This window comes from Thunnus albacares, chromosome 9 (assembly GCF_914725855.1).
Source record: "Thunnus albacares chromosome 9, fThuAlb1.1, whole genome shotgun sequence".
Lineage (NCBI taxonomy): Eukaryota > Metazoa > Chordata > Actinopteri > Scombriformes > Scombridae > Thunnus > Thunnus albacares.
Window position 1 is genome coordinate 23,026,178 of NC_058114.1, and position 27,636 is coordinate 23,053,813.

General features: G+C 43.0%; 1 protein-coding gene across 2 annotated transcripts; it reads left to right on the forward strand.

Moving 5' to 3' along the window:
- Positions 1–1,952: 1,952 nt before the first annotated feature.
- On the forward strand, positions 1,953–25,468 carry zbtb7a (zinc finger and BTB domain containing 7a). Of its 2 annotated transcripts, none has more exons than XM_044361915.1 (5): positions 1,953–2,063; positions 2,873–3,024; positions 13,796–14,359; positions 15,602–16,500; positions 18,565–25,468. In XM_044361915.1, the coding sequence occupies exons 2-5, from the start codon at positions 2,947–2,949 to the stop codon at positions 19,001–19,003; spliced, it is 1,980 nt and encodes a 659-aa protein (XP_044217850.1). In that variant the 5' UTR covers positions 1,953–2,063; positions 2,873–2,946; the 3' UTR covers positions 19,004–25,468. The 2 variants fall into 2 exon arrangements, with proteins under 2 accessions (XP_044217850.1, XP_044217851.1); XM_044361916.1 differs by lacking the exon at positions 1,953–2,063 and adding an exon at positions 3,732–3,996 and having other exon boundaries at positions 2,938–3,024.
- The last annotated feature ends 2,168 nt before the right edge of the window (positions 25,469–27,636 follow it).

Sequence of the window (27,636 nt, forward strand, 5' to 3'; positions counted from 1 at the left end):
CCCTTTGTCAAACTTATTCACGTTTAAAACTTTCCCAATAGAGACCTTGCAACTACCTGCAATATTGTAATCAAACTTGTGAGTGGAGAGTGCAGGACAAACAGGCGCATAAGGAGCCCTTTACACTTTTTAGTAAATGAGCGATCACTCTAAAGATTTTTTTTATTTTTTTATTTTATTACTTTATTTGACAGGGACAGTGCATATTAATAACACTTCTGAAAATATGCCAGAGTTAGCCAGAAAGGCTGATATCCATCTGTAGTCCCTGGATCACTTTGTGAACAATGTCACAAACCAAAGAGGGTACTCATGATTACTAAAGTTTTTCAATGCCTGATCAGTTTTTTTTTTCTGTATGCACATTCATGAGCAGTATATCAATGTACTTTGAATGTTTTGATTTTTCATTAAGTGAGCTACACTCTGATTGTGTTGACATTGTTTCCTCGTACATTTCAATTCACATCCCGCACTATGTGTCTCACATGGGAGGAGGCATATGTTGTGGAGGCCTGATATATGCCAGAATGTCTTTATTGACATTGAGAAAACAATGATCAAAATGTATTCATGGGATGATATAGCATGGTTTATCTTTCTTATACTGTATGTGTATTTTGTTTCCCGAGATCATGGTGGGGATGATTAGCTGGTGTTTTTATGAAAAGCCTCTGCGATATCAATATGAAAATTCAATCATGTTGACTAATTAACCTTGTTTTTTTCTTTGTTGTTGGTCTGTATTTCCCCCTCAAGTGTATTTGGTTATGTTTTCACTGTAATGCTATGTTTGGCGCTCCAAGCTTTCTCTTGGGGCAAAACCAGCCTAGAGGCGTGCTTTTGGAAAAAAAGACTTGGGTTGAAATACAATTGAAAATCTTTTCCCTGTGATTTAACCAAATTGATTGTGTTAAAAGTACAAACCTACTTCAAGTGGAGCTTCACATGAGCTGAAGCAAACTTTTCAAGTAGTACAAAGGGTTTGACTTCACATTTTAACCCAGGTCAGTGTTGGTCACATGGTGGTGGTGTTACTTGCTAGCCTGCCGTCTTGCTAGAGCTCTTATATTCTCTCCGCTTATGGCTGCCCTTTCTTATTCCCCCCAAAAATGTGCATTCGTTCAGAGCAAAATGGGTGCGTTGTCACTTGTATGTGTACAAAGCTATATACAAAAATTACAGGAGTACTATTTTGCAGTCTTAATATACAAATTTTTGATTTATGTAAATGACAAGGGAGAAGAGTCATTTATTATAATATAAAATGTGTTGGATATGGTTATAATGTATAAAAAGATTAAAATAAAACTTATTTGTGAATGTACTGTAAGTTGTTATTAATTAATGACACCCATTAATATCAACTATGTCTTAACTGTGCATCTCTGTAAGATACTAAATCTGGAGATGCACATTTACCAGAAACTAAACCACTAGCAGTGCAAAAAAGCAGACATTTGAAAATTCAACTTAAATCCTGATTATGATACATATAAGGTTGTTCTCAGAACTGGTGAGTATTTCAGTATGATTACAGTATTTTTGGACCTTTTTAATTGAATTACTTTGGGCCAATGCAATCAAATAAAAATAAGAAGTGTCAGTATTTTCCCACCACAACTTTATTTTTGAGAGTACAAGGAAAAAATTGACAGCAAAAAATATAAGACAGTTAATATTTTGTTTCATTGATTCTTGATGCTTTGACAATGTTGTTGTGAGACTCATGTCAATAAAGCAATTGAATTTAAAAGAATAAATCAAAAATGAAAAATCCAAATAATTAGACATTTTTGAAACTTGAAAGTTTGTGTGGTGGATGTTCAGCCTGTAGGTGTTTTTCTCATTTTCATACCTAAACTGAATAATCATTTCTGATTGGCTGACGGGTGCCCTTATAAACGTGATGATCAACTTAAGGGAACAGTACATATTAGACTGCAGGTAACCATAGCAACGATACCTATTGCAGGTTAATGTTAGCCAACTTGAATTGACTATACACAAAGTTTAAGACAAGGTTTACAAGCTGAAAACAGACTATTTCTAACTTCAAAGTGGTAAGTGGTTTTAGATCATATATATATGTACACTTATATATATATGTACAAAATACCTGGTTTATCAGTCCAGCATTTAGCGGTAAAATGGTTAGCTTATTAACGGTTAAAAGTTAGAGATCTGTAGGAGCTTGACCGTTTGTGCGTCACCAATGAAAAGTACGATTTGCGGTTAACTTTGGACGTTAAATAGTTATTACCATACTTTAAGGTCCATAGTTTTAAGGTATGATACTTATTAAAAGAGTAATAGCTAAACTCTTCCCTACTGACCCCAAAATGAGGCCTACCCGCGGACACATTTTTACTATCTACTACTTGTATCAGCCTTTTTATTAAGTCATGCGCCGATCTGTAACGTTATTCGAGGATTCTTGTCAACTGCCTCCTTTTCTGGGGCTAGATTTAATTAAAGCCATCATTCAGACAGTAATGACAAACGCAGATCTGATGTGGGGTGTCTGGAGTTGGGTAGGAGCAGTTTATATTGGACTGAAAGGCGACATTGCCATAAAAATGTCTGACATCATCTCAGACTGCCATGGGCTGAGAACAACTAATTTTGACTGTGGGTAATTATTCCAAAACTGAATAGATGGCAACTTGTGTAGGCTAAATATTATGTAGCCTATTTTATGTGTAAGTGTATATCCTGCTGTTTCATTTAACTTGGGCTACAACTTATCCACCTGCATCCTCTTCATTTAAAATTTCAAATTATAGCAAGTAAGGAAACCAAACGTCCAAATACTGCAATTCATTTGTGTTTCTGAAGTTTGAAAGCTGCAACTTCCCTGTGTTTATTGCAGAGACAGTGCTGAACAGTGCCATCTAGGAAAAGGGTGTGCCACTGCCTCCTCCTGCCATACCTTGATTCCCATGCATGGTGATCCATGCAGAGCCAAGCCCTGCTGCACTGTGGGACACGGCTCCCGTGAGACTGGAGCCAAAAGGCAACCATGTATGTGTAAAGTATGTCCTCTCACATGTGTGCATGAAATATTTGACTCGAAAGTGCATTCAGAGGTATGTTGGGATGGTCTACGGTGCAACAGAATCCGCAAATACATCTTGTGCTCCATCCCACTCTGTGGCACAATGGCTGGCTTGCACTCACTGAGGGGGCGTGTGGGTGGGTGGTTGGAAGTGGCGCAACATCAAGTGCATGAGCTGTAAATTTACACATGGGAACTTGCCATTCCCCACAGTGGATAAGACACTCTCTGACTTAGTAATGTCTTTGCTGATATCTCACCTGTTGGAGCTTGGCAGGTATTATGTACAGAAACCAGGACCGAGCCAGAGAGTGTACCAAGGGGGTTGCTGGCAGCCCCTACTGTGTGTGCTGGAATCTGCCACGGCTTGTTTTTGGGGTGGGACACCATGACCTAAGGCAATAGGATGGGTGGGTGCGACTCTATTCACATAGAAAAGGAAAGGAGTAGTGAGAGATGAGGCGGGTTAGAAAAGACAAGAGTTACAACTGTGTCTAACCTTAAACCACTAATTTGACTGTCCAAAAAGGAAGACAACGGCTGACGTTCAATGTGCAACACAGAGCGGAAAGGCATGGGTTAATGATTTGTGTCATCTCTGATTGAGTTTATGACTTTGACAACTGTCCACTTTTAAGCACAAAAAAATTTCCACTTTACTTTTGCTTCACAGAGGGAGGAGGGAGAGGAGACGGAGGGGGAATGCTGTTTCTTTAAGAGAGAGGGAGAGAGAGTGAGTGAGAAAGAGAGAGAGAAAGGGAGGGACCTCTTTGCCCTCCAGAAACCAGGAAGGGAATTGAGTTGATCTGCTGCTGCTTGGTTAGCGCATACGGGGCTTTAAGCTGCACAACAGTGAGAGGGAGTGAGAGAGAGCTCCGGAGAGGAGGAGAGGAGAGGGCTGAGCTAACCCACAACAAGCACCACCACGGCCATCGCAGGTGAGCTAAAGGCACCCTGCCATCTCCCCGCTGTCTGCCCTGGGCCTGTCGACCAGAGGGGAGCAGGGCAGAGGAGGAGAGGAGAGAGGGAGGAATGAGGGAGGGGGACAGAAAGGAGAGCAGGGTGGGGGGGTTGGCCGGAGAGGAGAGGTGGGTCGCAGCAGTAGTCCCTAGTCAAGGTTCCTCTTTTTTTAATCCTCCTAAAGTACTTCCTCTGTACTGCTTTTTACCTCTGGGGAATCTTGAGATAAAGTTTATAGGATGTGTTCAAGGCATTAACTTTTCAGGCAGGTGGAAGCACTTAGAGGAGGAGGAGGAGATGGGGGGGGGGGGGGGGCTCTTGTGGGAGGGGGGGTACTGAACGAGGGGAAGGAGGAACCAAAAATAATTCTATTGGACAAGGTACAAGCAATATCAACAACTTTTCGGGACAGTGTCAATTGAAATGCTGTGTGCGGGGCAAGTTGTGTGCGCTGTGCGCAAGGCATGTTGTAGTGGCATTAGACTGTGTGGAATAGGAGTAAGTCATAATTTAGGTCAGGAGTTTTAAGTGTGCTTGAAATGTCACTCGAGTGTGAGCTGATGAGAGAATCCACCTCTGATGTTTGGTTATTACTCTGACAGTTGAGGCTGAAATGTTTTCCATTTTTTTCATGCGAAGCTCGGCCCCGTTTGATGGCTGGTCTGTACTTTAATACCTGGCAGCCTGCTAGCAACATACTGTAGTGTATAATTCAGCCCTGAGTGCTTACGTTAGAACAGGCTTGGAGATAGTGGGGGTGGTATGGGCAGAGAGAGCTGGGACACGTAGTCCACAGCGAGGGCTGTAAAACAGGTCAAATGGGGTTTCAGAACTCTATATCCCAGAGTGCCTTGCCCTTGGCCATCCAGGAAAGGGAACAGCCGCCAGCCTATCCCAACAAGGAGGTGTGGTGAGTGAGCAGCTGTCAAGCCAATGAGCGCAGGGGATGCGGAGCCGAGTTGTGGGCTGAAAATAGAGGGGGGTGGGGTGGTAGTGGTGGTTGGGGGGGGTAGGTGTCTGTTTGTGTGGGATCAGGCAAGGGCTTGCCTGTATGACTAGGGCCACTCGCAAGTTTCCTGTCTGGTAAAGCTCTAGCCCTGCCCAGAGACGGAGGCAGCAGAGCTGGCCGGCAGGCAGGGGAGGCAGATAGGGCCCGGGAAACATTTTCTGCCTATTTGGTAAGCACTCCAAAGACAGCCACACACACACACACACACACACACACACACACACACACACACACACACACACACACACACACACACACACACACACACACACACACACACACACAGTGTCTTTAGACTGTGACTGAGAGGAGAAGAGAAGCGAGCAGGGGAAATAAATACCATAGCGTGTTGTGTGTGAAGAAGAGTGAAAGAGATGGGGCTTGATAGAGTTCAGAGTTCCTGACCCACTTGCAGTTAGAGGGAATGGCAAATAGGTCAGTGCTGAGTGTAAGGTGCTGCACAGAACACTGCTCAGAGAATAATTTTTTGTCTCAAAGTTTTTGTTCACTAAGTTTCCAACTAAGCTCATTGTGCATCAGTGTTGTTTTCATCTCATGAAGGAAAAGTATTCTTTTAATGATATCGTCTACTGCTGTGATTAAATGGCACTGCTGCTATTATTAGTAGAGTGAAAAGATGAAGACAGTTGCACATGCAGTACTGCTGCTTCTTTAGGGGTGTTAAAGTAATGCTACAAGAACCATAGCATCAAATGTTTGCCAGACTGTGGCAGAGCAACCATGCTGATAGCTGTCAGAGTACAGGTGGGTTGTTGAGTAATAGTTTGTTTGAGAAAACCTCAGTAACTTCTCTTGCTGAAGGGGAGAATATGTGACACATCTTATGACAACTGGATTTCCTTGGTAGGGTAGAGCGCCTCAGCTAAGTCCATGCAATATTAAAATAAAACTTAAGCTTTGTAAACTTTGTGCACGATTCTTTAGAACTTCTGCATTTGCTGATTGTTTTCAGCTACTCACATCATGGTCAATCTCATGACATCTTTTTCTCCCAGTCCACTCATCCGCCCTTCCTCACCAGCATCTTGTTAAACGCAGATTCTAATCTCGCCTGTCATGTCCTGCTTGCTTGTGGCTCGTGGTTGAAAGACTTCACAGGAACCCTGACTGCATTGCTCGATAACCAGATGCATATTTTTTGGCTTTGCATACTTGTTGAACCCGTTTTTTAAACATGTGGGCACGGAGAGGGTACAAGCAGACATAGTACATGAAGACGCCCAAATGCTGGGAAAGTGTTTGGAATGCTTCTCGAAGGCAGCGGCAGACAAGGTTGATACCTTCTTTTTTTTTTTTATTCAGCTCAATGTCACAGAAAATATCTGTTGCAGTAAATAATGTTCTGATGTTACCCTGTATGCCACTTCCTAGGTAGAAGAAAAGTATAGTTAGCTCAAGTAAATTCCAGCAAGAGGTTAAACTAGGACGCCATGTGTGTTTGTGTGCGTGAGTGTGTGCTTGTGTGCACGCATGCATGTGCGTCTGTGTTACCAACAATAGATTCCAGGGGAATTGCAGGGGACTTCAGTGGCTGTGGGCAGGTCCAAGACACCACCCATCAATTTGGCGGTGAGGCTGAATACAGTTTGATATTCCTGTATGTTTGTGCCTACACCACTATGGCCTGAAACTAGCAGGTTCAGACAGACTGAGAAGACAGGTTGCGTGATGTCGCCGTGGCAGTTTGAGGCTTTATTTTAGAGTGAAATGTTGGCTGTGTACAATACACTACTTGTAACGGTCATTCTGTTTGTTCAAAGTTTTGTTTATGTGGTCAAATGATGCACTGTGGCCCATATGGCAGAATCCAAACTGTGTTTCTTTTTTGTACTTCTTACCAAACAGCATCATTTCTGTGCTGCTATTCTCTCTCTGTACGATACTCCGTATAAGTTACAACATGTTTCTACAGTTTGAATACCTTCATCAGTCTTTGGTGAATGCAGCTTCACTTCCCCCCTTATGTCTGGTTCCCCTGGTCAGCTGCTCAGTATACCACAGCTTCCAGCCTGGCTAGGCAGACAGACAGACCCCTCTCTGTTGTTTTTCTGTTGTTTGTGCTGAAGTCTAGGGGGAGTAAAGGGGCTTCTTCTGTTCTCTTCTGGGACATTTATTATGGAGAGGCCAACACAACCTGATCAAATTAGAGTGAGAGAGTGAGAAGAGGCTGGGATGTTTTTCAGGGTGGGGGTAAAGCCGGACTTTTCACACTTATACATTTGGAGTTAGATGATATGTTTTGGTTACATGTTTATTTGTCCATTTTCATTATAATCTATTAAATATGAATTGGTTGAAGGCCGTATGCTTTTCTCAAATGTAACATTTGTTGTTATATTGATAAGAAACAGCGTAGTACAGAGACCACAACCTCCTTTTAATTAAGCAGAAAGGCCGACTGATCAGGAAGAGGATATGTGATCAATCTAACACTGTCTGCATGATGATTTAGTGGATTGGTTTGGGATGAAACTAGAGAGAAGCTAGGTGGGTTGCATTAAGGGATGGCAAGACACAGGAGGGTGGGTGGATGTGTGCTGCTTTGCCTCCTCAGCAGTGTAAAAGGGAAGTGGGTGATGTGGTGGGTACTGTGCAGTGTAGAGTCTGAGACAGAGATGGAGCAATGATGAGATGAGAGCGACAGATGAGAGGAAGAGAAAGAGAGAGAGGGAGGGTCAGACAGTTGGGACAGAGAGATCGAGCAAGCAGAGAGCCGGTCATCTGATAACAGAGCGGGTTCTGTTACACGCCTGCCACAGACTCACAGGAAGTCCTCTTTCCCTGTTGGGCTGCGCATGCACAGAGTGGCGCAGCCTGGGCACGTTGGGCCTGCGGACTGACCAACTGGCCAGCTTGGGTTCTGCTGGACAACGCTGTGCTAGGGTGTAATACTGTTTCTAAAGCCATGTGTTAGATTTTGTTACACTTCCTGGTTGGCAGCATGGCAGTGTCAGAGCATGTTACTCAAGCTAAAAGGAACTCAGAGCATGGATGTGGTTTTATTACACTGCAGCTTGAGAAAGGCCACTGTCCTGAAACATGTGTAATAAGACTCATGACTAAGAAAATGAAATATCCACTAACAGACAAAATTATAGCTGTCATGACAGTAAAGGGTGTTGTAGTTTATAAAGTTTTAATGTAGCATTAATTTAACAATCTTTACCTACCAAACATTAACATTATTGAATGAATGAATTCATTTGATAATGTGGCCACATTGTTTTTTTTTCTCTTCATGATGTGACCAGAAAAATAGAAACACCAGTGCAACGCAATACAAAAGCCTTGCATGAAATATTATCAGAATTAAAATGATCAGGTTTTGCTGATTACTCAAGTTGTTTTTCTATGTTGTGTAACTCTATCGTAACTTTTGAAGCTGTACTTTTTTGTGGAGTTGAACTGAACTGGGTTTATTATTATTATTATTATTATCATCATCATTATTATATTCCAATAGTCTAATATTTTTGTAGGTCTCATTTAGATATATAGAGGAAATACCAGAAATGCATTGCATTATAATGCAGTGCCATACATCATAAACTACAGACTCAAAAACAACCATAAAAGTTGTAATTCACACCTGTCATATCGCACTGCATTACAGTGTTACTTTCTATTTTTCTGGGGACTATATATATATATATATATATATATATATACACATATATATGTCTATATGTGTGTGTAAATTTAGGCAAATTTAGAATTTAGTTTGAGAGCTTATATGCTAGAGATACAGATTTCACTTCTCTGCTATCTTTGCTATCTGGCAGCGCAAACTTAGACCTTTATAAGGACATCATAAAACCCCTTGCTAGTTTCCTCAAATTAAACTTTGCCCAACTTGTGGGTGGTTACATTTCCTCTTATTGAAGCAGGTTACACCAGGTAACTGAATGAGTTTATCATTGACATCTGAGCTGGATTCCTAGGCCACCATATACTCAGGAGTTTTGAGTGAGCTTGTGAGTTTAACACCCTGCCTCACCCACTACCTTTTCACTTGCTTTGTGTCTGTGTTTTGGCAGCGCTTCCTGGTTAGTTTCTAGTGAAAGCTGCCAGGCCCAGACCAGCCCTTGCAACTTCAGTTTTATCAGTCACTTGCCCTCTTCCTGCTTCGTTCCCAACCAATCAGGTTTCCTTCCACTACTGGCAGCAGTGAGTCACTTGGCTGTGGCACTTGCTGAAAATCCACTTTTCCTAGGAACTGCCACCCCCTCCCCATTCCGATTATCTTGCAATATCCTCTTGGTCCAACCTTGAACCTTCTTGACCTGAGTGAAGTGATTCCCGTGCAGCAGGGCGGGATAGGCAGGGCTGTTGGCATAGAGGCCAGCTGAGATAGTCAGTGAAATGAGGACAGGAGAGAGAAGAGAATTTAAAAAGAAAGGTTGACAGGAGCAGAGACGAGTGCCAAGGGCCAACCGAATTCTTTGACTTGCTGACTGATAGCCAGATTTTTTATTTCCAAGTACTGGCTTTGATGTTTTGTTTCTGTTGCACTTGAATCTTAATACAAACACCTGTTGTAGTGGAAATATATTAATTATTCTGTTATGAAGTACTGTAGCTACTGACTGCATACTCTTCACCCGAGTAAAAGTGGAAGTAACATGATAGAATTGTTCTCTTGTAAAAGCAATAAGCTAATAACACTTCACAATCAAAGTAACAATTGCTCTCTATTTCAGTAATAAAAGAGTGGCCCATCTGCGCCTCATTAACATTTACGGGTTTAGGGATCAATGATTCAGTTATGTTTCCTCTGATTGCTACCTCTTAAAGTTGGGTGGCTCAGTAGTTTTAAATTGTGCATTATTTTTATGAGGCAAACACATTTTGCATGCCAGAGTTTATGTAGAAAACTACTGCTTTTGAATAAATAAAAAGGACCAAAAGGGCACATATTTGCTTTAAAATTCAGTCCAACCAAAAGGTTCTTGAAAGGGAAATATTAAGTGCAGTATTCACTATAACTATTGATACTACTTTTCTTTGATAGTGTGATAGTAATTCTCTTAATCTTTTTCTCCTGTTCATCTAAACCTCAAAAGCATCGTTGTGTACTGGCATTAAAAAGTGCCAGTAAGCATTTATTTCCTTATCTATGAAACATTTGAGGTTGCACAGGGTTAACAGTTTGTTCCTTTTTATTTAGGAATGACTGGTATGTGTCAGCCAAAGACAGAGATACTTTGAGAGTGGAAATTCTGCAGACCTTTCATAGATGATACATATCAGGAAAAATAAAACCACTTTTACTAACTGCAACCACAGCCTGATGTCAACGTGTTTGTCAGTCAAGCAACTTGGGCGTGACTGCCTTGACATAGATATTCAGAACACACACACACACACACAGCACAGTCAGCTGAAGTAACTGCCTCGTAGGAGACCGTTGTTAGCAGTTTTGTCCCTGAAGTGTAATTTTGATATCTGTCCTTGCTGTGTGTAGATATATAGGAAGGGGTAAAAGAACGTTAAGGATGAGATGGAGGTGATGAGGGCGGGGATGAGATGGGTGGCTCCTGCGTTTTAAGCGGATGTTTGACTTGCAAAGCAGGCCTGGGTGCTCACCAACCGGGCATTGAGAGAAGGCCCTTCCCTGGAAGTGGAACACCAGGGACACGGACAGCTACTGCGCTGCTTTGTGCTAGGCTGCGGGCCTTGTCACCCACAGGCATGAATTAGTGATAAGGAATGTTTCAAGCCATGAGGAGGTGTCAGGATCAGGTTTGTTGCACTGTGTTTCCTCTTTCTTAGTGCTCTTTGCGGGTTATTCGGGGACAGGTGGCTCCTGCATGCAGAGTAGTCCCTCAATGCTTTGTTGGCACTGAATTGACTTTGTGTGCGTGTGTGTGTGTATGTGTGTGTGTGTGTGTGTGCGTTTTATCTCCTCTCAGCTCAGCGTCTTTACCCTACAAAGCCGTGACCCAGGGTCAGCTGTGTATGTACGGGGGATAACGTGTACGCAAGCTTGCAGGAAAGCCTGGTCTAGTGCAGGTGCTGTGTGTGTCTGTGTTGGAGAAAAGCAGGTTGGCTCAGGTCTGGATGGGCTCACAGAGATCTATTTCCACCTGTGAAGGACGTGACCGGTAGCCATGTGGTCGCCCTTTTCTCTTGCATTTCCTCCATCACCGTCTCACTTCTCTCTCTCCATCTCTCTTTGTCTTTCCCTTCACCTCCTTCCTCTCCCTCAGCATATTCAGATGAGGGTTAGGATAATAACATTTGCTCCTGCCATGTCTGACAGTCCGTTTTCATCAGAGCTTTGTGAAAGACCTTGGCAGTGTTTGCAGAGGCTTTGTGGTCAGCTGCCTATCAAAACTGAATTGAGTTAAGGGAGATGCACAGTAAGGGGCAAGAAATGCTGGAGCATTTTGCTATTAATCAAACAAAACAGTTCTCTGATCTGTTATTTGAATGTACAAACTATTATTTGAATGTTCTCTTTATCATAATGCTTTGCCTAAATGTAAACAATCATTGACCCATTTAAAGGATCGTGATAAGTTGGAATCTTCTCTCCTGCCTACCTCTCTAGAGAGTTATTTTTTTAAAGGCTTACCTAACTCTAACCAGTGGGCAGAGCTGACATGCAGCCAGATCCCAAGGTGTGGAGCTAGATAGGCGGAACAGGTATGAAGGAGGAGAGGCAGCCAGGTTAGGCAGGTTTGGTAGTGAGGTGTAGCGTACAAACATACCGAGGACCGATCTGAAGGAATGTCATTTGAATGCCTCGCTCTCACTCGATGCCCCCCCCGCTGCCCTCCCCCTCCTCCCCCGGCCTCACCCCCCGCTGGGTCTCCCTGGCAGATGGAGAGGGGGGATTGGAGGGGGCGGATGTACGTTTCGTGCGTTATTGATGTCTCTGTGATGTTACTGTATTTGCGTGTGTGTGTGTGTGCGAGTGTGTTAATAGAGAAATCGAGGATGGCTTGTACTGCCGAAACCCCCCTCCCACTGCGCAGGCTTCAGTCGATCATTTTAATCTCCCCCCACACGTGAGCGAGGGGACAGCCTTTCCTGAAACTTGGCACACAGTAGAGGGTGGGGTAACCAGTTCAGACCGGATTGACAACCTCCCTTTTTAATACTGTTCCCTTGCAGCTTGTTGCGTGTCCTCTTCCTCCTCTTGTGGAGTTTTTCCACAGGGTCTGCTCTGGAAGCCCCCCTCGCTCCCTCCCCCCTTTTCCTCCACCTCCCTCGCTCCCCTCCCCGGCTCTCAACTGACACAGAGTGCACAAGCTGCACAGCCCAGCTCCCAGCATGCATTCTGATCCCCACTGCCCTCTGCCTATCTGTCCTCCACGACCTCTTACTTGGTTTCTTTGCACGAGTGCATGCACACATGCCCGTAGATGTAGGCGTTTACAAGGAAACAGTTACCCAGGCACCTGCACACGCACACATATACAGTATGCGCATACATACACATCTTTACTTAGTCATGCGCCTACTCGTTGTGTTTCAGTGGGCAGAATGCTTTGCCAAATGCATGCAAAATTGTTGTGAGCCGCTGTTTATTCAGTAGCATCAGAAACTAATTTAATCGCACATTGTCACACTCACTGTATGGTAGTAATTCTGTGCATACACCTGTTGTGCCAGTAGATGTGCTTTAAAGTCAATTCCAAGCAGTTGTGATGTGCAGCACTGTGGTGTTACCTAATGGCTTATTTCTACTTTCACTCTGTCAAGGTTGCAGTAAAAAGGAGTGACTGTTTTTTGTTGGGTTTTTTTTTTTCAGTTATAATTTGTCGGAGCTCCTTACGTCAGCTACTCCTTACAAAAAAAAAAAAAAGATAATTTACGGCGTTCAACATGTGTGGCAATGTTCATTGTGAAGTTCAGTTTCAGTTCAGGCACACATAGAGCACATAAAAGTTTAATTGGGCCTTTTTAGTTGTAAGAAACACATCATAGTGAAGGATTTTGATATGGATGTGTATAATAATATTTTAATTTGAAACTGTGTTGGTGTGAAAAATCAGAAGAGAAGTTTTTGCATTGCCAAGATATTAATGAATAAACATGGCTTGTTAGAGTGAATCATTTTAGATTTTATTTAGAGACACAGTCACTACACCGTTTACTTGGTCAAAGGTCATTAGCATACAGAAAAATAATGTACATACTTTGTCAGTTTTTAATCAAATAAGTCACTATTGCAATCACTACAAAGGTGGCTGGCTATATCAGGTTACAATCCAATCATCAGTATTCATCAACCCCTTATATACTGTAGACTGTAGACAACTTTTTATAACTGTTTCTTATTGTTGTTGCAGTTTGTCTCAGTGTGTCAGATGTTGCCATGATTTTTAAGACTTATTTTTGACATATTAATAATTTTGCAGTCTATTTTCACTCAGTTGTCACACCTTGCTTTCGCTGATTGCCAAACACATTTTATAGCTGATAATAATGCTAATTGGCATTCAACCTAACATGACCCAATAATTCAGAGTACATTGTGAAGTGTCTATTTTGTCATAATCCCTTGTACATAAAATTTTAGTTATATTTTTATCTTTGTCCTCCATGAACCTTTGGTTTGTGTGCACAAGTTTGTGTTCTGAAGTGCTCTGGTGTGTATTTCTGACTGCAGTGAATCATTTAATCAATATTCCTCTTTCTTTCTTGATCCACATAAAGAATGTCATAAACTGATATATTATTCTCTTGCTTGTCTTTCCCCTCCATGTCATCCCTCTATCCAACTCTTCCACCCTCAGACAGGCAGACGGACAGACGGCAGGACGGATACACGGGTGGGGGCTGTGCTAGGCGGCTCGGCGGCAGGCTGGTGGAAGATGTCGTCAGGAGCCGGTGGGAGGGGAGGAAGGCGGCTCAGGGGGACTGCAAGCAGTGGGGGTGGAGGAGGGAGAGGAGGGGCAGGAGAGGCAGAGGAAGGCCCCGTGGGGATCCCTTTCCCCGAGCACAGCGCAGACATCTTGGGCAGCCTGAACAAGCAGCGGCTCAGCGGCCTGCTGTGTGACGTGCTCCTGGTTACACAGGACCGGGAGTTCCCAGCTCACCGCTCTGTCCTGGCGTCCTGCAGCTCCTACTTCCACAAGCTCTTCACTTCAGGGGCCGCTGCTGACCAACATAACATCTATAACATCGACTTTGTGGCAGCGGAGGCTCTGGGAGCGTTGCTGGACTTTGCCTACACAGCCACGTTGACAGTCAGTCACAGCAGCGTGGCTGACATCCTTGCCGCTGCACGCCTCCTGGAAATCCCACCTGTCCAGGACGTCTGTACACACCTGCTGGACACCAAAGTGCTCTCCCCGCCGGTACAAGACCATTATATCTAGAAGTGACATACAGTACCAGTAAAAGGTTTGAACACACTCCCTCATTCAAGGGAATGGGAAGGTGTGTCCAAACTTTTGACTCATCCTGTTTGTTGAAGTCAAATTTAAGCTTTGAGATGAAATTCGTTCTGCTCTGCCTTTGTGAGTTAGTGACACAATAAGAAACCCATAGTAAGTGCTGAATGAATTCATGGGAAAGCACAGACATCTAAAATGCAAAACACTTAATGTGTGAACTGTTTTGCATTTTAGATTCCTGTGAATTTGCATTTAGATGTCTGTGAATTGATGAATTAGATGTGTTGTGAAACTGGAATAACTCACTCCAAATCTAGTTCTCCTGGTTCTGGTGTCTGGTCATCATACCATCCCCTTCATTAAATAGTCAGCATAGTCAAGCTTACATCATGACCTTTATCAATCTCTCTCACTATGCCAGACACACGCCCACATCCTCTGGGTTAGTTCAGCACTTACTCATGCTGAGCCAAAAGCGTGTATGGAAGGACAGCATGCTCTTTCACAGACTACAGACACAGCATATCGCAGCTACACTTCAACACGGTCAAGTGTAGCTGTGATATGCTGTGTCGTGCTCTACATCATGTGATAATCACAACAACGCTTCACTGTAATGATCACATCATGTAGGGCATGTCAAAGACCCTGGGTGTCATGGCCCCTGGGTGTTAACCTGTTACATCCCAGTCTGTGGCGTCACTCGATTGACATTTACACATATCTGTCGTTACATTTCACACGAGTTAACTTCTCTTCACAGCCCATAATATCTTCAAATCAAGTCAAGTCACTTGATTTGGCATAAAACCTTCAACACTGACACTTTTTATTTGACAAATGAAAACGTACATGGGGATCTGTGCCCCTTTATTGTTGTTTATACACTCACCAGTTAGCCATGTCATTTTGCAAAGTAGTTATTATTTGTCATTGCACATGCACATACCCACAGACATACTGAGCCACTGGGTGCACATCTAGGATACCAAGATAGTGATCTCCCCAGGTCTGTAGGTCTTACAGTTGCTGATTTAGGTCTTCCTTGTTGGCCTTCATCTTAGCTAATATGCTTTTAGAATTCTTTTTTAATGTACTTTTCTTACTACTTCTTTCTCTTTCCCTTTGTTTTTTTGTGTGCAAACTTTCACTTACTTTTCATTTCTCCTTCACTCACTCTGTTTCCCCGTCATGTTTCACTAGGCGGGCAGTGAGCGAAGAGATGAAGATGAAGATGAGGAGGGGAAGGGCAGAGGAGGCAAGGAGCAGGGGAACCGGGTTCGGGCCCGGGAGTACCTGGAGTACTTCCAGAGAGGGGCTCACTGGAGCAGCAGCTGCAGCACGCCAGAGCTCAGGGACCTGCCCACACACCTGCACTTTAACCACGGCAATGGGGGAACCCCCAGCAATGGGGCTCCTGGTGGCCCCGGGGAGTACTACTCCCCCCTGGCCCTTGCCTTGGCCCAAGCCCCTACACAAGAGCCAGAGGAAGAGGACGAGGATGAAGAGGAAGAAGACGACGGGGAGGCAGTGCAGGGGAATGGAGCAAGCCTCGGGTCATCTTACTACCCTCCATCTCAAAATGGGCACTTCTACCTCCCCCCGGAGTCTAGGCTGGGGCAGGACACAGAAGTGGAGGACGGCAGAGAGGTGATGGCCAGGGAGAGGGGTTCAGCCAGTGCCCTCCTGCAGCAGATGATGGACTCCATCGAGAGGCAGAAAGAGCGTGCAACGACCGGGGAGGAACAGATGGATGGGGACGACCCTGATATGGAATTTTACTTGAATTATTTTAACAGCACGCAGCATGAGGATACAGCTTCTGCTGCTGTGACACAGGGAGTGCCGCCGCTCTGGTTATCACGGGGCAGTACAGGCCAAGACAGAGTAGGTGGAGGAGGGGAGAGAGGGGTTGGAGAGAGAGGCAGTGGGGGTGGAGGAGGAGGAGGCGGAGGAGAGAGGAAGATGCGCTCTAAGGCCTTCCAGAAGTGCCCCATATGCTCCAAGGTCATCCAAGGAGCAGGCAAGCTACCCCGCCACATCCGAACACACACGGGAGAGAAACCCTATGAATGCGCCATCTGCAAAGTGCGCTTTACCAGGTAAGCCCAATTAATGAAGTGACTACCCCATGTCACATGTACTAATAGTCTTGGACTTGGCACTGTAAACAAACCACTCTGCAGTAGGATACACCACAAAGCCAAGAGCAGGAGCATTAGCACTAACCAACTTAGCTTTGCATTAAGGAGGCAGTGCAGTTTGTAAATCTCAGTGTTTATGTTGATCATGGTCTGACTGAGTCGCCCTAATTATTATTTTTTTCTTTTAATGTCACATTGTAGCTGAATGCTTATCAAAATGGCATGCTGAATAATCCAGCTCAGAGGGGTTCAGGTGGTTATAAAGGTCTGTTTTATTGTGACAGCCTCCATAGCAAAGTCCTGGAATTTTAACATAGGGGTCCAATAAAAGAAGGCTGTGCCTTGGTAGTGTTATCTAGAGGAGGGCTGCTATAAAGTGCAGTGTTCTGATACAGAGGGGGATTACAGGCCCTGGATGGTGCTCTATGCGCTCCAATGCAGTAATTTGAACTTTTGATCTCTGGTTATGTTGATTATTGCCCACGGCAGAGTAGTTACACCACCCCTCTCCTCTCTCTCTCTCTCTGTCACTCCTTTACCTCTCTAATGAAATCTGCCATGTGCAGCTCAGATAAATGTGGCTAGTCTTCAGCAAGGGACCTCAGTGCACATGGTTTCCCCGTATTTGGGAGTGCTGTCTTTTCCTTGAAATCATTCCTTTAATTAATTAATCAGTGGACTTGTGCTGGAAATAGATGCAGTAGGCTAGAAATACCCAGAACCTCTGCTAGCATGGCAGGTAGGGAAGACCAATCTGAATCTACCTTCTGGCTAAATTCGACCGGCAGTGGGAAGGGGGGTATTGTAATCTTAATCCTGTTTGATCAGGGTTAAGAGTGTGCCTCGCACGGTAATAAATCACTCCTGTCCTTTAAATAATTCACCTCTGTCGGTGTGCCACTTTGTTCCAAGTCTTCAGCTTGTGTGTATACATGTGTGTACAAGCATGTACATGTTTCTCCTCACCTATGTTTCTTTGTTAATTTTTATAGTTGTAGCATGGCTTGTACAGACTCGTGAGGGTTGCATTAGGTTCATTTGTTTGCTTGTATGAAAGCTAATCCACTTACATGGCGTGTGTGTGTGTGTGTGTATGTGTTGTGTGTGCGTGTGTGTATGTGTGTTCAGATGTTCAGAATGGAGTTGTCTTAACTACGCTTGTTTGTTTAGGAGCCCTCTGCCCTGGGTGCAGAAGGGTTATACGATTTAAGAGATCGGGAACTGGTGAGATAGTAAGGGCTAAAGGGGGGGAGGGGAGGACAAGTGTCAGATGAAGGCCAAGGCAGCTTAATAAAGTTTAGTGGACAGAGTAAAAAGTTCCTGGATGTCGTGAGATGACATAAGAATTAGATTGTTGTAGAACTCGTAAATTATTGGAAAGTAATTCTGTCACGTCAACTATTTGATTTGCTTAGAAGTGACACTAAGTCTTATATGTTCAATCAAAATGCAGCTTGTGGGGAGAGGCCGGAACTAGGCTGTAAAACTGATGACGTTTTGCAGACTCATCACTATTTCAAAACTAGTTTTCAAGTTTTAAAAATGACTTTGGAATTTTTCAGTTGCAGAGGACATTGAAGTCTATGTTCTCTGTTCACAAAACACAAGTATTTTGGGAATCTGTCAACCGGTGGTGGTGTTGTCCTCAAAGAAAAGTTAACAGAAATCATAAAAATGCCAACTGACACAGTGAACGTTGAGCTTTCTTGTCAGTCCACAGTTGCACTCTTGTGTGCAATTACACAGATAAAGATGTAAAGTTTATGGCTTCTCCTACGTTGGCGTGGCTGCCGTCACAGAATAATCCCATTGGACGAGTTCCAAAATGATGGCTGTTTAATAGGAAATAAAACCAGCGTATTTAGCTGATGATTGTACATGTGAGAATTAATAATATATTTTGAGTTTATTATATATTTTGTATATGATGTATGTGAGCTGATCCTCTAGTGCATTTTAATTTTTTTGTGTGTGTGCCTGTGTGGATTCTGATGTGATCTTGTTTATTTTTCTCCCTCTCAGGCAGGACAAGCTCAAGGTTCATATGCGGAAGCATACAGGAGAGAAGCCTTACCTTTGTACGCAATGTGGAGCTGCCTTTGCTCACAACTACGACCTGAAGAACCACATGCGTGTTCACACAGGCCTGCGCCCCTACCAGTGCTCCAGCTGCTTTAAGACTTTCGTGCGCTCGGATCACCTGCACCGCCACCTCAAGAAGGACGGCTGCAACGGCATCCCCTCTCGTCGGGGCAGAAAGCCTCGAGTGCGAGAGCCCGGGCTCCTTGAGGCTGCCCCTCTGGGCCTGCTGAGCCCCGGCTCCGACACTGGCCCTGGGCCTCGTACCATCAGGGGACGGCGGCGTTCAGAGGCAACCTCAGCGGCAGAGGTGGAGGTGGATGCTGGAGCCCATGCACACAGTCCTCAGCTGCAGGAGTTGGCAGGAGAGGCAGGGCCCTGAGACTGCAGGGGTGACAAGGACACTGTTGGACACCGTAGTCACTCTGCACCGCCTGTGAGACAGGCCAGTGAACAGAGAGGAGAAAAGGCAAACTTTAAAAAAAAAACAAAAAAACAAACAAAACAACTAACTATTCCTCTATAAACCAAATCAGGGTGTCACAAAAATCTAATCTTTATATTTCTTTCTCCTTTTACTTTAGGAAATGGAGTAGACTTGCAAGCACTTGAGTCGGTTTATCTGTCAAAGAGCAAAGAACGCTTCAAATCATGCACCCATGACGTCCACTTTCTGGGCCATTTCTTTCTTTATAATGTTAGGGGTTTTATACATTGGCATACGTGCTTAGGCAAATGTATAATAGATACAAAGAAACTCTGAGCAACTATGCAGTTGATTTAGATTTTTATTGGTTTTTGTCCTCACAGCCTTCAAGCTCTAAGCAAGGTGTCTGTCAAGCACCTTCTGGCTGCTGTACGGGTGAAGCGAGGACAAATCCTCCCAGTGAAAAACAACTCTTTTTCTATTCTTTTGCAGGTCTGAAATGTACAGTTACCATAGAAACAACATTGCCACAATATGGCATATGCAAGGAAAACTCACCACAATTTTGATGCAACAGTTTTTTCTCTCTAAATGTTCCAGAAAGAATCAGACAAGGGTTTGATTGAAGTGTTACTTACTCTATAAGATGCATTCTAAGAATCTATGGTTTGTCTTATTGAAAAACAAATTTATGTTGAGTCGAATCCACATTAATGGGGGCTCGTCAATTGCAGGACTAGGGAAAATGAGGGGTGGAGGGTTTGTGTTTTTTAAAGCACTACCATTGTCAATTTATCTGTTGGCTTGACTACGTTGCCTCTTATCCCTCACAACCCTGCAATTTCAGCGTTTCTGTTTTCCCTTTTGATTTTGTCTTAATTATTTTTTTGTCGTTGTTCCTTTTTGAGTCGACTGCTTCGGGTACTTGACACTTTATAATTGTATACATGTATATACAGCAGGTGGTGATATGACATTGGTCCCCTCTTAATGCTGAGGTGTACTTACCCATTGGGATTTTCCTCTTAGGCTTGATGTCATATTTCTCACAGAGTGAAGCTTGTGGGTGAACGAAAACAATTTGTATGAATGTTCGATGAAAGAAAGCATTGAGTCACCCATTTGTCCTAATCTTAACACTTGACATGTATAGTTCCTGCCCAAAGGATAAGGAGGTCGGATGAATGAATGTGCTTAACTTTGTGCAGTTTTTTTCGGAATCTGTCCTTGTGTGACAAGGCGCGGGTAGCATTTAACCAACCGCAGGTTAAAGGAATGGCAGGGAGCCCAAATGAGAGAGTGACAAAGAGTACGAAGAAGAGATGGATGAGCACCTTTTTTTTCTATGTTTGCACAGCTTTACTAAAGATATCCAACAGAGCGAGAGAGAGGTATATTTAAAGGAAGTGGGCTGGTGTTGGGAAAGGAGTGAGAGGAGGTTTATGTATCATGCTTATTCCAATCTTTTTCGCCCTAGGGACCACACAACCGTGAGGCAACCTGTATGATGAAGAGAGCAATAAATACCTGTCCAAGTTGGGAGGCCAAATAGGAGCGCAGCTGCAGCTGGTTGATGGGGGAGGGGAACAAGGGAAGGGGAGGGGGATCTCACAATGTCTGTTGCATTCCAAAAAATAATCTCCCCCAGCTCAGCCACGTTTCCAGGCAGGAGGGGATCAAATCAGGCCTTTTCTCTCTCTCCCTCTCTCTCCCTCTGTAGTCCTCTAATGCCCCCGAACCAGCCTGGAGGGGATATTATTATATTAGAGCCTGGTGTTACTGTGGGTAGGACGCCTGGTGCTGGCAGTTCAGTGTGCAAGTGTGTTTACATGTACGTGTGTTGTTGTGCATGTGTGTGTGCGTGGCAGCCCAGGGTCCCTCTGGCCACATCATCACTGTGTGAGTCAGCCACAGCCTGTTCAAACATGCACCCTGAGCTGCCAGCCCCAATGCACTTTCTCTGTCTCTCATACACAGTCGTGCACACGCTCACACTCACTGGGTCCAGGTATCCTGTGGAGAAGGGGAAAACTCCAGAGCTGACATATCTGTTTGAATATTGACGGAGACTCCATACATCTGGATTTGTTAGTCTTAAAATATCCAAGTTTTGTGTTATTGTACTCCACATCCAATGTAATTTTCCAAACTAGCACGTTGAGCCTTTGACTCAAGAAGAGAACATGCATGTGATTTCGAGTCCCCCCCCCCCTTAAACCCTATAATTTCTGCAGTAGTGCTGTAGTTCAACTATCAGTCCTTTTGCACCTTAATTGGAAAGAGACAGGTTATAAATGCACTTTGTTACTGAGGAGGGCACTTTTGTCAACGAAACGGGTACTTTAAAACAAACCAGTTGCAAATGAGATCAGTCCTTTCTTCTGTCCGTGGTAGTGAAGTTGTGCTCCTTCATTGGTTTTGTTCAGGTTTTGACGACAAGCTGCCAAAAAAAAAAAAAAAATCAAACCAGAAATATATGAGGTCAGATCTCTAAAAGAGAAGCCAGGTTCCGATACAAATATGTTTTGTGACCTTAAAAAAAACTAAATTAATTAATGTAACTGATTGCACTTGAAGTTAGTTGTTAAAAGAAATCTAGTATATATGTCTTAATGTAAAGCAAGAGGATGGAAGGAGGAGGCAGACGAAGAAGAAAGGGCACTGTGTGTGTGTGTATGTAGGCACGCTACTTTTTTTTTTTTTTTTTTTTTTTTTTTTTTTTTAGCGTGCATGTGCACAAGCATGCGTTGCTGGCTGGCAGACTGGAGGGTCTCAGGACAAGCTTGGATAAACAAACTTCGTGTCTACCCCATCTGTTCACCAGCTACTCTCATAACTACACATGTTCTCCGAGGAAACCACGGTGATAATAGGTCCACGGTACCACAGAAGCAAAAATACCATATTGTAAAACAACTCACTGGACAGTTGCTTGTTTACTTCACAGCTCTCTTGGTGCAGATTTGCATAACTCTTTGTTTACCCTTGTCGGTCATTGTCAGGGGTTGGCTTGGTCTTGAGAGTTTTAGCTTCTATTTTTGCTTCTCCGTTATGGTAAAGATGGGTTTATTATTGCACAGTTTGACTCCCACAGACAGACCAATGTAAGCTGATGTCTTCGTGGTTTGTGATCTTTTACGCATAGTGGTACTTGTTATGGACTGCTTACACTAAACCAATTTTGTCTTGATGTGGCAGAATTTTTACATAACCTGTCGAGACCTGTGAGCCATATAAACATACGTGTCTTTGGACCTTAATATTTCCCCAGAAGTCTTATGTTGTTTGTTGTTTAACCAAAGCTTTTTGCCCCCAATATTAGTCTGCTGTAGACTAGAAATATTGAAAGTATGTGTATAATTTATCCAAACTGGGCCTCCCTGACTTAAGCCACACACAGATGCCCTCCTCTTGAATACATATGCAGAAATGTGTGTGGAATGATACAGATTTTTACTTGAGTTTGCTTTCTCTCGCTCTTTGTATCCTTGTGGACAATAGAATCAGAGGTTTAAGGATGTATAGTTTTGTTTTTTTTTTCGGTCTGTCTACACTCGTTTTTCTTGAAAATTGTTGTTGCTACAGCTATTTTTATTTTCTAACAATTTTACATGGCTGTGCGTGTGTGTGTATGCATGTGTGCGTGAGGGTTGGGGTCATGTTTTTGGGTTGCTGTGCCAGGGGGGTGGGGTAAATGGGTGCTTGGGTGGGGTTATGGATATAAAGCCTGATAGCACTGGAAATGGTGCTTTAGCTGAGAGAGCAAAAGTTTGCACTAATGTTAAATGTCCTTGTCCTGCTTATGGGAGAAGGGCAGGAGACCTCAGAAAGGCCTGCGAGTTTCCATGAGCACAGAGCAGTGTGGTAAATACTCAATGGTCTCATAAAGAGTCCATCCAACCCCTCCATAGAAATAATCATGTACAGTATAATAAGAAATATACATACGTCCAACATCAACAAATACCAAAGGAGAAAAAAATGACTTGCATTCAAGTCATTGGACATTTTAAGCTACCAATCTAATGTTGGATTAATAAAGATTTATTGTTCATTCTGAAAGCTCTTGAAAAGAGATTTTGGATGTAACTTTTGATGTAAACTAGAAATGGTGTGATAACAGCAAATCACGTTTGCTCTTCATTTTAAGAAATATTCCAAATATACCACATTTTAGGCATTTAGAAAGTAGCGAGGCCTCTCCGAAAACATTCGAAACATTTGAGCTGGTCCTGCTCTGATGGCTGACATGTACCGTGCGCAGGTGCCAGCGATACTGAATCAAATTCAGAGATGGTATTTTTGTCACAGATTGTCTCATGTTCGGTCCACTGATGAATAATTAATCATGAAAAATAATGTTATTTTTAAACACTGTTATTTTGATCAATGCTGAATTGGATGATTTCAGTTTACTTTCTGAAAAGGTTGAATTGAAATGTTCTCTAATTGAACAGACTGTGACTCTGTGGCCGTGTCTGAGCAGCACTAAGCTTGTTGATTTTATGTTTCCAGACAGTAGTATTGTGCAGTGTGGAGCTGAGGCTCACTTCCCACCAGATGGGCCTTAAAAGAGGACAGGGGTGGAAAAAACTCACACCTTCTCCTTTTATCATAAGCACTTGTTTTCTGCCCATATTTTGACACCAAATTGTGAAAGCTGATTGGCTTTGTAATTAACCATTTGGCTGTTAAAGCTTTACTTGAATTAATTAATAATAATGTCTCTGTACTTGTCACTAGTTCAGCGCTGTGTCTCTACGGCTCCACAACTGGTGTGTCCCCATCCTCAGCCCCAGACCAAGGTTACTCTGACACAGGCTACACTGAGACAGTCTCTGAACTTCATTGCAAGAGTTTTTCCAAATTGACCTTGATGTGTTTTTTTTATTTGTTTTTTTCCCTATGCTGTTATCAAAGATTTTTGGTAAATATCTGAGAAGGCCATAAAACAAAGACGACCAACAACTATGATAACAATGATAACTATAAATAATCAAACAAAGCAGGACAGGGTGACTGTTATTATTGCGATTGGTGGCGGCAGAAGGGGGACTATTTGCTTTGCTTCGTCATTTTGCTGCGCACCTGATTTTTTTTGTGTGTTTTCCATCAGGCTCTTGATGCATAGCAAGCTGAGCGCAGCATATGCAGTACGGCTCTATGCGCAGCGTGGCTCTGGCACTTACACAGACAGCCCAGGGTCCTTCAGAGAGGCAGGCTGCTCTCAGCCAAGTGGGGACAGTTTGCACTTGGAGTCTTTCTCAGTCTCTGGGGTTGCAAAAGGTTGGCATACAGGGAAGAGGATTAAATACAGGTGGTAGGGGAAAGCTGGATGTATGCACGCTATAGTGTTTTCAGGGATTAGGTGAGAAAGCCCAGGTGATGGGACTGTTTACTGAGCAATGGTTCAGTGTCAGTCCTTTTACACTGGTAGGAATTGCATGCCCACAACATGATAAGAATTGTAATACAAAGGAGGTCACCACAGATTTTACACTGGGGAACTGCAACAAGGACAATGTTGCTGATCTCTTTTGTCTCTATGTAAGTACTTCTCAGGTGGAAAATACACTGCTATGCATTGGGTTTCGATGTCTGCTCAGTTTATGGTATGTCTGATCACCCTCCCAATTACTTCTCTGTCTTTGCCTTTCTTGTTCATACCAATATTTAACATACTAGTTCCCGGAAAGATAAAAGCAGGAACAGTTCCCTCATTGTAAAGGGGCTGTGACCAGCCTTTTTCTCCATCTAATATTGATCCGGTGAATTGTTTGTTGGAGGGAAGGAAGCCACTGGAGATTCAGTCTTATTAGTCAGACTGTAACATTTTTGAAAGGAGATGGGGTTGGAAAAGCACAGGGAGGGGTGGTGGGGAGGTTGGGGGTGTATGTTCTCTTACTTTCTTCTCCCATCGTTCTCCCTCTCTCCAGACAGACTTAGTCTACATCTTTGCTGCCGACTGGCCTTTGATCAAAGATCACACACCCTCAGCAGGGGAATCGACAGGAGAGAAAGGAGGGAGAGGGGATTGGATGAGGTATGGAGGAAGAGACAGTTTCAGTTTTGCAGTCACCTAAACCAATTTAGGATAAATTCCATAACTTCATACTGTGATTCCCACTTTGGAGGTTTTGGCTGGTGTAAAGGATGTAAGTTGGAGACGGCAGGAGGAAATGGTCAACACTTTGTAGTTGGCTGTTTCAGTCGGTCTGTGAACCCTCACTATCCATCTACTGTGTGACAGAGACAGTTCAAAAAGCCCCCGGTGTATCGCTATCCAACTGCCTTTTTTCAGCTTCTGCGATTGTAACAAAAGCACTTTGCGAAAGGCCATCCTGAATTTTGTGTGCTTTTATTTTATGGTTATCACTATTGTTATTATTTTGTTGTTCCTGTTGATGTTTTTTTTTTTGTTTTCTCAGTGCAAATGATTATTTAAATGCAAAAAACAATATGATGAAAATGGAAAAAAAAAAGAAAAAACTTGAATTCTTGGTATGTGGATTAAAGGTGGTTCAAGCCACCACCTCATCTGGACATAAACAAACCCATCTCTGTTATACTACCACCATACCTGTTATATGCAGCTTATTGCATAGTCACACAATGGCAGGGGGGGATACAGGACGGATCTCCCCCTACCTGCTCTCCGCTTACTGTCTCAGATCTTGTTGGGAGAAAGGTCATTTTGATCTCATTTTGGGAGACTCCTTTTTCTTGAAAAAGAAAACTGTATAACAGTTGCAAAGCTTTCTGAGAAGGCTAGCTGTGCTGAATGTTAAACACGCAGTGTTGTATCCACTGCAGAATCTCTGTGTCTGCAATAACACCCTGTCTGTGTAGTAAAAGGCTGGATCTGGTATCCATATAGAGTTTAAATGATTATGAAAGACGGATAAAATGGCCAAATGACCATCATGCACTTTTGCAAATCAGTACAGAATTTCTTTGGCCTTAACATCTATGTCAAATCAAGATTACTGCAGTAGAGTGGGAAGAATATTGATCATAATGTACAAGAAATAAATCCATAGTTAAGTAAATGGTTTAACTTGGGAGAGAGAGAAATAGGCTACTATTTATAATAGGTTGATTTGTAACTGTGATTATTATGATAATCCTTTAGAGAGGTTTAAAACTTTTCTGATGTACGTTTTAAAGTGGCAGAATATTTCCCAACACTCAAATGTGGACATGTAATTGTAAATGCACGCTGAGTCACATGAGGCAGAAAACAGCTGCTCCACTTCTCACTCTGATTGTGTGTGTGTGTGTGTGTGTGTGTGTGAGTGTGTGTGTGTGTGTGTGTGCGCGCGTATGTGTAATAAAACTTTCATCCTTGTTGCACATCTGACCACACCCAAAGTCTGTCTATCCCAAAGGCAGAGTTACCTGCTGTGACATCCACTGAATGGAGTTTGGCCAGAAAGTGCAACGCCGTTGAACGTTTCAACTCGTAGCGTGCAGCAGCCGTTTTCCTCCTTGTGTGATTTGAATGTGGATTTACCTTTTTTTTTAAATAACCCCTTTCACTTCACATAAGGTTTTTTCCTAGCGTAGCAGTCTGTCAGTCCATATCTGTTGGAAGCTGCAGGGGTGGGTGGGGGGGATATTGGTGATTTTTTTGGAGAATTTGCACTTTTTGGCGACGAAAAGAAATTGTATTGTATATGAGACCACTAAATCCACACAGTCTAAACCATATAATTCCATTTTGTGTCTTTTTTTTTTTTTTTTTTGTTCTGTTCTTCTTTTTTTAATATATCCAAAAATGTCTGGCATCTGGTTGTCTGGTTTAAAGAATATAAAATCTTTCTATTAAAAACAATGGTTGCAAAGTTTGGCGTGGATCATTTTGTCTCTTATTCTAATTTATGAAACATCACAATACATCAGTTTGGCAGAATAGTGAAAACTCTTAATAGCTTTTATAATAAGGACTGTGTAAGTATTTGTCCCTTTTAAATAAGAGTTATTTGTAGTTAAAGGAGGCGGTCAAAATAACAAACACTTTCCATTATAGCTAAATCAACACCTATCAGTCAAATCTCAACAAAAATCAAACATAATTAGTTTCACAAAGGTATTTAATCCTCTATAATAACAGAGTTATTGTGTGGGATTACATAATATTGACGTGTTTATGTGATACATTTGTCCTCATGTACGGTACATAATGCAATGACCTAAGACAAGTCTCTACATCAACCAGAAGGTGGCAGTATTATCACTGTTATGATCACTTGAGGATCCAGTGATCCATATGGTGCTGCCACACATCACTGCTGTTTCTCTCTTTCTCTCTCTTTCTTTCATGCACTCTTTGGCTCGCTCACTCACTCTCTTTAACAAAAGTGACAGCACAGATCAAGTTAGTGTCTACTTTTTTGTGTCTACACGTGGACATACATGCAGCTATTCTCATGATACAATGCAAACGTCACAAACATAAAGCATGTACTGTAGTTAACAAGTTTGTGTCCAAATGATATTTAATCATTGAAGCTAAAGCCATACTAAGCTCTTGTATGAGGGTGTAGCTATGGCGGTTAGGCCACCTATAGTGTTATAAATGTGATTCG